The sequence below is a fragment of the Myotis nattereri genome (genome assembly GCF_964212035.1).
Source record: "Myotis nattereri genome assembly, chromosome: X".
NCBI lineage: Eukaryota > Metazoa > Chordata > Mammalia > Chiroptera > Vespertilionidae > Myotis > Myotis nattereri.
The window spans coordinates 573,207-583,509 of NC_138078.1; the positions used below are offsets into that span (position 1 = coordinate 573,207).

At 58.2% G+C, this 10,303-nt stretch overlaps 1 protein-coding gene across 1 annotated transcript; it reads right to left on the minus strand.

Moving 5' to 3' along the window:
- Positions 1–409: 409 nt before the first annotated feature.
- On the minus strand, positions 410–7,381 carry LOC308511171 (ADP/ATP translocase 3). The gene is made up of 4 exons (XM_081081170.1): positions 7,097–7,381; positions 3,437–3,923; positions 1,753–1,893; positions 410–930 (listed from the first exon to the last, which is right to left on the minus strand). Exons 1-4 carry the CDS (start codon positions 7,205–7,207, stop codon positions 773–775), a joined length of 897 nt encoding a protein of 298 aa, XP_080937296.1. The 5' UTR covers positions 7,208–7,381; the 3' UTR covers positions 410–772.
- Between the last annotated feature and the right edge of the window lie 2,922 nt (positions 7,382–10,303).

Sequence of the window (10,303 nt, forward strand, 5' to 3'; positions counted from 1 at the left end):
CCCTCGAGGCCAATGGATCCAAACAAAATCACCTGAACCCTGGCTGTACGGCTCAGTGGGTAGAGCAGACGGAAGGGTCCCGGGTTCGAGTCCAGCCAAGGGCACGTTCCTCGGTTGCAGGCTCGATCCCTGTCCCTGTGGGAGGCGACCAATCAATGTTTCTCTCTCCCTCCGTTCCACTCTCTGTAAAAACCCATGGAAATATATCCTTCGGTGAAGATTAATAAATTAAAATGAGATAATCATCCTATGTAACTAAGAGCTAATGTGCTCATTAGACCGAACGGCCGAACGAATGTCTGGACAACCTTCCGGACGAAGCAGGGGCTGCGAGCGGGCACCGAGCCTCTAGGAATAATAATAATAATAATGATAATAACAGGAATAATAATAATGAGAAGCACAGGAAGCGGGTCTCCGTGTCTGGGTTTAATTGCCGGCGGAACGCCCGACAGAAGGGGTTCGCGGATGCTCGGCTGTGCAGAGGACGGCGGAAGCACAGATGGCGCACGATTTCCTTTAAATAAACGCTACACACGCGGCCTGCGAGGGGGGGGGGGCCTGCCGGGGACCCCGGGGCCGGGGCGCCCTCCCCGTCGAGGCGTGGAGTGGGGGTCAGTGGTCATGATCGGAGGAAGGGTCTGGTCCTAGGTCCCGCGGGCGCTACCGTGATCTGGCCGCGGGGCGTGGAATTTCCGGAAGGTCAGTGGTCCGTGACCGTGAGGGGCCGGGTCCGGGTCCGGGTCCGGGTCCGGGTCCGGCGGGCGGGCGCCTAGATGACCTTCTTCAGCTCGTCGTACAGGACCAGCACGAAGGCCCCGCCCATGCCCCGCAGGACGTTGGACCAGGCGCCCTTGAAGAAGGCCTTGCCGCCCTCGTCCTGGAAGATCTTGCGCCAGCAGTCGATGGTGCCCGTGTACATGATGTCGGCTGCGGGGGGACGGGGGGGACGGGCGCGTGAGGACGGGCCTGGGACAGGGCGCCGAGGGGGCCCCGGGTCGCAGGTGCAGCCCCAGCCCGGTGTGGGGGGGGTGGGGGGGCGTGTGGGAGGCAGCCGGTCAACGGTTCTCTCTCATCATTGATTATCTCTCTCTCCCCCTTCCTCTCTGAGATCAATAAAAAAATATCAGTAATAATAAAAGCCTAATATGGTAATTAGACCGGACAGCCGGACGACCTTCCGGATGAAGCCGGAGCTGCGAGGGCCGAGCCCCTAGTGAATATATAAAATAATAATTAAGCACCACACAGGCCTGGCCGGTGTGGCTCAGTGGGTAGAGCGCCGGCCTGCGGACTGAAGGGTCCCGGGTTCGATTCCCGGTCAGGGCACAGGCCCAGGTGGCGGGCACATCCCCAGTGGGGGGCGTGCAGGAGGCGGCCGGTCCATGATTCTCTCTCATCATCGATGTTTCTCTCCCTCTCTCTTCCTCTCTGAAATCAATAAAAATATTTTTTTAAAAAATAATAAATAAATTAAAAAACGAAACAAAACAGAGAAATAGGCCCAGCTGGCTTCCCCCACCACGGTGCGTGCTCCCCCCTATAACCCCCCTCCCCACCCGCCCCCCACACACAGAGGTGAGAGGAGAAGGGCAGGCGCCCGGGACCAGGCCGCCCCAGGAAGCCAGGACAAACCCCCTCCCGGGCGCTCGGGCGGGGCCCAGGGGTGGCTCCGACTCTCGGGGTGAACCTGTGGGCTTCCTCCCTCCCCCGCCCCAGCCCCCGCCCCTGCCCAGAACCCGGGCTCGGCACCTCCTTTGCGCCCCGACTGCATCATCATCCGTCGCCTCACGGTGTCGAAGGGGTAGGAGACCACGCCGGCCACGGCCGTCACCGACTGGGCGATCATCCAGCTGATGAAGATGTGGGTGTTCTTGGGGTCGGGGAGCATGCCTGGGGGTCACAGCGCGGTCAGGCCCGGCCCCCCTCCCGGCCCCCCCGCCCCACGCAGCCCCCAGCACCAGCGCTGCCATCCAGGGGGCGGGCGAGCCCCGGGATCGGACAGGCCACATGTTCGGGCTGTTTCCTTGCAGAGGCGCCAGCAGGCCGGGCCCTGACCCTCAGGACGGCTTCCTTTTCAGGGCCTAAACCGTGTTCCCCAAAATCCACCCTGCAGCTCTCACAGGCCAGGACCCCAGAACGAGACTGTGTTTGCAAACAGGACCTTAATACGGTGGTGAGCCCTGGCTGGTGTGGCTCAGTGGATAGAGCGCCGGCCTGCGGACCGAAGGGTCCCGGGTTCGATTCCCCGTCAAGGGCACATGCCTGGGTTGCGGGCTCGATCCCCAGTAGGGGGCGTGCAGGAGGCGGCTGGTCCATGATGCTCTCTCGTCATGGATGTTTCTCTCTCTCTCCCCCTCTCCCTTCCTCTCTGAGATCAATTAAAAAAAAAAAAAAGAAGATATTTTTGTTGTCCCAGCTGGCTTGGCTCAGAGCAAAGAGCGTCAGCCTGCGGACCGAGGGTCCTGGGTTCGACTCCGGTCAATGGCATGTACGGGAGGCGACCCATCGATAGGTTTCTCTCTCATCGACGTCTCTCTCGGTCATTCTCCTTCTCAAAATCAATGGAAAAAATATCCTCAGGTGAGAATTCAAAACACGCAAACAAACAAACCACGATCTGTATGGATGTACTTTGTTCGGAGCGAGGAAGCAAGAGACACACACATCAATGATGAGAATCACTGACCAGCCGCCTCCCGCACGCACCCCACTGGGGGTGGAGCCCCCAACCCGGGCCTGTGCCCTTGGCCGGGAATCGAACCCCGACCTCCTGGTTCCACTGAGCCTCGCTGGCTGAGCTGCAGACAGGGTCTTAAAGGTGGTGACGGCCCTGACCGGTGTGGCTCAGTGGATAGAGCGTCAGCCTGCGGATTGAAGGGTCCCGGGTTCGATTCTGGTCAAGGGCATGGACCTGGGTTGCGGGCACATCCCCAGTGGGAGACGTGCAGGAGGCAGCTGATCGATGTTTCTCATCGATGTTTCTAACTCTCTATCCCTCTCCCTTCCTCTCTGTAAAAAATCAGTAAAATATATTAAAAAAAAAAAAAAGGTGGTGACGGTAAAAGGGGGTCATAGGGTGAGCCGTGATCTCATAGGACCGAGGTCCTTGTCAGAAGAGGTGCTGAGGTCCTAGCCGGTGTGGCTCAGTGGATAGAGCGCCGGCCTGCGGACTGAAGGGTCCTGGGTTCGAATCCGGCCAAGGGCACATGCCGGGGTGTGGGCTCCATCCCCAGTAGGGGGCGTGCAGGAGGCGGCCGATGCATGATTCTCTCTCTTCATGGATGTGTCTCTCTCTCCCCCCTCTCCCTTCCTCTCTGACATCACGGCCGCCGACACACCAAGGGGAAAGCAGCCCTGCCCACCCCCGGATTTCAGGACCCGCCTGTCCATTGCCAACCAAGCCCCCCTGTCCCCCAGCCCCGGCCACACCCACCTTTGGCCGTGTCGTACACCCCGAAGTAGGCCGCCCGGTAGATGATGATGCCCTGCACGGAGACGTTGAACCCCTGGTACATGCCCCGGATGCCGTCCGACTTGGTGATCTGCACCAGGCAGTCGCCCAGCCCCTTGAACTGGCGCTCGGCCCCCGACTTGCCCACGTCGGCCGCCAGCCGGGTCCGGGCGAAATCCAGGGGGTACACGAAGCAGAGGGAGGTGGCCCCGGCGGCCCCGCCCGAGGCCAGGTTGCCGGCGAAGTACCTCCAGAACTGGGTGTGCTTGTCCACGCCCCCCAGGAACACCTGCTTGTACTTATCCTTGAAGGCGAAGTTGAGGGCCTGGGTGGGGAAGTAGCGGATCACGTTGGCCATGTTGCCCCGCCAGAAGGACAGCACGCCCTGCTCCTTGGGGATGCGCACGATGCAGTCCATGATGCCCTTGTACTGCTTGTCGGCCGTGATCTGCTGGCTGGCATGCTGCACCTGGGGGGCGGGCGGAGAGGGGGGTCATGCAGGGGTCCTCACAGCAGGACCCGATACAAGCCAACGAAAGGGGTCCCCAGAAAGCCAAACGGTGCCCACAGCCTACCACCTTCTGACTTTTTAAAAAAATATATTATTTAGCCCTGACAGGTGTGGCTCAGTGGATAGCGCGTCGGCCTGCAGACTCAAGGGTCTCAGGTTCGATTCCGGTCAAGGGCATGTACCTGGGTTGCGGGCACATCCCCAGTGGGGGGGGGTGCAGGAGGCAGCTGATCGATGTTTCTAACTCTCTATCCCTCTCCCTTCCTCTCTGTAAAAAATCAATAAAATATATTAAAAAATACATTAAAAAAATATATATAGATATGTTTAGCCCGAGCTGGTGTGGCTCAGTGGGTAGACTGTAAGCCTGCAGAATGGAGGGTCCCGGGTTCGATTCTAGGCAAGGGCACATGCCCAGGATTGCGGGCTCCATCCCCAGTAACGGGCGTACAGGAGGCAGCCGATGCATGATTCACTCTCATCACGGATGTTTCTTTTATTTAAATATATTTTATTGATTTTTTACGGAGAGGAAGGGAGAGGGATAGAGAGTTGGAATCATCAATGAGAGAGAAACATCGATCAGCTGCCTCCTGCACACCCCCCACTGGGGATGTGACCGGAACCAAGGTGCATGCCCTTGACTGGAATCGAACCCGGGACCCTTCAGTCCGCAGGCCGACGCTCTAGCCACTGGGCAAAACCAGTCAGGGCTCATCATGGATGTTTCTATCTCTCGCTTCCTCTCTGAAATCAATAAAAATATACTTAATAAAAATATATACATATATTTAAAATAAAATCCACCAACAATGTGCGTTTTCTTCTTTTTATTATATATTTTTTAATTGATTTCAGAGAGGAAGGGAGAGGGAGAGAGAGATAGACAATCAATGATGAGAGGGAATCATGGATCAGCCGCCCCCTGCACGCCCCCTACTGGGGGTCGAGTCCACAACCCGGGCCTGTGCCCTGACCGGGAATCAAACTGGTTCGTAGGTCAACACTCAACCAGGAGGTCAGGGTTCGATTCCCCGTCAGGACACAGGCCCGGGTTGTGGGCTCGATCCCCAGTGGGGGGCATGCAGGAGGCAGCCGGTCCATGATTCTCTCTCATCGTTGATGTTTCTCCCAATATTGAAGTCAATAAAATATATATTTAAAAAAAAAAATAGCCTGTTTGGCTCAGTGGATCGAGCGTCGGCCTGCGGACTGAAGGGTCCCAGGTTCGATTCCAGTCAAGGGCATGTGCCCGGGTTGTGGGCTTGATCCCCAGTGGGGGGCGTGCAGGAGGCGGCCGATCTATGTTTCTCTCTCCCTCTCTCTCTGAAATCAATAAAAATATATTTTAAAAACCCAAAGCTGCTGAAACTATTACATATGTCTCCCTTCCCCCCCATTAGCCCCCTCCAGCTCTCCCTGCTCTGCACCCCAGGCCTGCACCCCCCATTGTCTGTGTCCATGGGCCTCGCATCTATGCATACCTACAAGGCCTGTGGCTAACCTCTTCCCACCCACCCACCCACCCGTCCCCGCCTTCCCTCTGAGATTCTGCAATGTGTGCGATGGTTCTCCGTCTCCCCATCTATTTTGCTCATCAGTTTATGTTGTTCATTAGCTTCCCCGAAGGAGTGAGATCATGGGGTTCGTGTCTTTCTCTGACCGGCTTATATCACCCGGTATCACGCTCTCCAGGTCCCCACATGGTGCCTCAATGGGCCAGAGGCCCTTGTCTTGTCTTGTTTTTTTAAATGAAATCTTGCCCCAGCTGGTGTGGCTCAGTGGGTAGAGCGCCGGCCTGCGGACTGAAGGGTCCCGGGTTCGATTCCCGGTCAAGGGCACATGGCCGGGTTGCAGGCTCCATCCCCAGTGTGGGGCGTGCAGGAGGCACCCGATGGGTGATCCTCTGTCGTCATTGGTGTTTCTATCTCATTCTCCCTCTCCCTTCCTCTCTGAAGTCAATAAACGTGTATTTAAAAAAAATAAAAATTAAAAAATGACATCTTTATTTTTTTTTTAATATATATTTTATTGCCGAAACCGGTTTGGCTCAGTGGATAGAGCGTCAGCCTGCAGACTGAAAGGTCCCGGGTTCGATTCCGGTCAGGGGCATGTGCCCTGGGTTGCGGGCACATCCCCAGTAGGAGATGTGCAGGAGGCGGCTGATCGACGTTTCTCTCTCATCGATGTTTCTAACTCTCTATCTCTCTCCCTTCCTCTCTGTAAAAAATCAATAAAATATATTTAAAATATATATATATACTTTATTGATTTTTTAGAGAGGAAGGGAGAAGGATAGAAAGTCAGAAACATCGATCAGCTGCCTCCTGCACGCCCCCTACAGGAGATGTGCCCGCAACCCAGGGCACATGCCCAGGACCAGGAATCGAACCCGGGACCCTTCAGTCTGCCGGCCGACGCTCTACCCACTGAGCAACAACCGGCCAGGGCAAAATATATTTAAAATATATATAATTTTTTTTTTTTTAAATGACATCTTTATTGTTGCAACTTCTACAGATGTCCCCATTTTACCCTCCCCTCCAGGAGCGCCCCCCCCCCCTGGCCCAGGCCCCGCCGTACAGCCTGTGCCCCGGGTTATGCACAGGTGCATAGCGATGAGCTGGCAAACCCGCCTTCCCCGTGCAATTCCGCAGCCTCACCCCGGTCTCCCAGGTCCCGCCCCGCGCGCCACCCTGACGCACTCGCTGCAACAAGGTTGCCAGCGATCACCCCGGGGCGCGTTCCCATTTGCAACAATTGCACCACCGCCTGCAACCCTGTGGCCGCCGCTGAAAACCGCACGGACCGTGGACGGCATCCAAGTCCGGCCAAGGGGACCCGCGGGCGGGGGGACCTCCCCGGTCCACGCCGCGGCCCCGTGCAGGGCTCACCCGCCTGCAAAACGGCCCAGCGCGCTGCAGCCCCGCCTCTGCGCATGCGCCCCGCTCCCCCACCCCCCCCACCTCCCGGAAGTCTGCAGCGGCCTGGACAAAGCGGGGTGCCGGCCTCGCACTTCCGGCGCCCTCCCGCCCGCCGGGCCCCGGTGCACGCGGCCCCGAGCTGGCCTGCAGCCCCCCAAAACCCCCCGCCGAGCTCACGCATGCGCACACCGCGCCCCCCCCCCATACCTGCAACAGCAGCTTGACCCGCTCGATGGGGGCCACGGCCGTCTTGGAGATGGCGGCGGCGACGCCTCCGGCCAGGAAGTCCTTGGCGAAGGAGATGGCCTGTTCCGTCATGGCGGCGGCGGCGCGGGGACCCGGGGGCGCGGAGAGAGCGGAGCGGAGGCGCGGACGGGAGCCGGGAGTGTGGGCGCCGCTCGCTCAGCGCTGCAGCCGCCGCCGGGACCGAAAGGACGGGGCACGCAGCGCGCAGCCGCTAAGGCGCCCGGACGCCCCGCCCCGCGCCCCCGCGCGCCCGTCCTATTGGCCGCCGCGCCCGCCGCGGCCACGCCCCCTCCAGGGACCCGCGCCCCCGAGGGTTTCCGGCAGCCGCGCCAGGCCCCGCCCCACGTCCCCTGGCGCCGCGCTCATTGGCTGCGCCGGCGACGTCTCTCGCGCCGCGCCCCGGGGGATGCCGGGAAGTGGGGGCACGCCCATGCGCTGTGCGTCCCGCGGGTGGGGGCGTTCGGAGGCCGCCGTGACCTTGTCAAGGTCACGTGCTGCGCTGGCCACCCCGGACCGGAGGCGGCGGGGCGGGGAGGGTCGAGCGTGTCCGAGGAGGACCCCTTTGCAGCCGGGAGCCCGGGAAGGTCGTGCGATCGCGGGGTTCAGAGCCAGCGCTGCCCCGGCCCGTACAGTGCGAACCCCCCCAGGCCCCCACCCCCGCCCCCCGTGGCCCGGCTCTGCAGGCCCCGCTCGCCTCCTGCCCCTGAGACGCCGGCGGGGCGGGGTCCCGTGTCCATCTGCGTGGCCTGCAGGACCCTGCGCAGCTGGAGGGGTCCCTGACCTCGTGACCCCTGGTGACGGTGCAGGGACTTGGGGGGAGGTTCTGGGGCGGGGGTGGCCCCTTGCGCCTGCGGGCTGCTAAGGTCCCTTCCTCCCAGGGCCCAGCCGGCTTGGGGTCCCCTCCTCCAGGGGGTCCGGAGGCCCCGGGGCTGCTCATCTCACTCCTGTCGGCACACATTCAGCTGCTCATTCCTATTTCACCTCTCACATCCACTCACCTGCCCATTCATCCATTCATTCAGCTGCTCACTCACACACTCACCTGCTCACTCACACACTCACCTCACTCTCACATCCATTCACCTGCCCACTCACCCATCCATTCACCTCTCACATCCACTCACCTGTTCACTCACCCATTCATTCACCTGCTCACTCACCCATTCATTCACCTGCTCACTCACCCATTCATTCACCTGCTCACTCACCCATCCATTCACCTCTCACATCCACTCACCTGTTCACTCACCCATCCATTCACCTGCTCACTCACACTCACCTGCACACTCACACACTCACCTGCTCACACACACTCACCTGCTCACTCACCCATCCATTCACCTGCTCACTCACACTCACCTGCACACTCACACACTCACCTGCTCACACACACTCACCTGCTCACACACACCTGCTCACTCACACTCACCTGCTCACTCACCCATCCATTCACCTGCTCACTCACACTCACCTGCACTCACACACTCACCTGCTCACACACACTCACCTGCTCACTCACCCATCCATTCACCTGCTCACTCACACTCACCTGCACACTCACACACTCACCTGCTCACACACACTCACCTGCTCACTCACCCATCCATTCACCTGCTCACTCACACTCACCTGCTCACTCACACACTCACCTGCTCACTCACACACTCACCTGCTCACTCACACACTCACCTGCTCACACACACCTGCTCACTCACCCATCCATTCACCTGCTCACTCACACTCACCTGCTCACTCACACACTCACCTGCTCACTCACACACTCACCTGCTCACTCACACACTCACGTGTTCACTCACACACTCACCTGCTCATCTCCCGCCCCCACCCCAGGGGGAGCCCCAGAGACCCTCCTGTGTGAAACGCTGGGTGTTTCGTTAACTTCCAGCTGAACGGCACACGGCCCGCCTGCTGGCACTCGGCGAATCTGCAGACGGGTCCACCTCGGCGCCCAGGCCCAGAACAGCTGCTTGGTAGCGACTCAAACGCAAAGGTATTTTCTCTCTTTTTTTCCCTTCCCTCTCACTTTCTCATTTCCTTCCCCTGTGTGTGTGTGTGTGTGTGTGTGTCCCAACTTGCAGGTAAAAACCGCAGACACTGGCCAGGCCGGCACAGCTCAGGGGTTGAGCATCGACCTAGGAACCAGGAGGTCCCGGGTTCGATTCCCGCTCAGGGCTCATGCCCGGGTTGCAGGCTCCATCCTCAGTGGGGGGCGTGCAGGAGGCAGCCGGCCCATGATTCTCCCTCATCACTGATGTTTCTCTGTGTCTCTCCCTTCCACTCCCTCTGAAAGTCAATGGAAACATACCCTCGGCTAGGATTTACAACAAAAAAAAATTACGTCTATGGTATAGAAATCACATACGTCTCTCTCTGTATGTATATATACACATATACCTTTATTTGTGAAACAATTTACAAATTCTATATAAAATACATTCTTGCACGGACAATTATATGTTTAACAATCTGCTGGTTTCGGCTGGGACGCCCGAGGAAGATATCAAAAGCCGCAGGGGGCCTGTTCGAAGGTACGGCTCCCTCCCTGAAAGTCCGGAATTTTCCCAATAATAACGGATATATCTGCATAAAACCACCGGTCACACTTATTGGCCTGAGACACACAGGGATGTGTGTGCATTCAGTTGGTCTTTTTTTTTGGTAACTTACATCTTTTTTAAAAACAATATTCCTTTTTTAATATATTTTTTATTGCTTTCAGAGAGGAAGGGAGAGGGAGATAGAAACATCAACGATGAGAGAGAATCATGGACCGGCTGCCTCCTGCACGGCCCCCACTGGGGGAGAGATCGCGCCCGCAACCCGGGCACGTGCCCTTGGCCGGAATCGAACCCGGGACCCTTAGGTCCGCAGGCCGACGCTCTATCCACTGAGCCACACCAGCCAGGGCCAGAGGTAACTATTAATAGAAGTTCCCGAGGCTTCCGTCTAGAAATCTGTGGGTAACGACATTTAAAAAAAAAACACAAAAAAACACAAAACAACGGTTTATGGCCAGGATGTGGGCTCGATGCCCAGGAGGGGACGATCCATGATATTATGTCTCCTCGTGGCTGTTTCTCTCTCTCTCTCCCCCTCTCCCTTCCTCTCTGAAATCAATAAATTAATAAATGTATTTTTTAAGGGAAC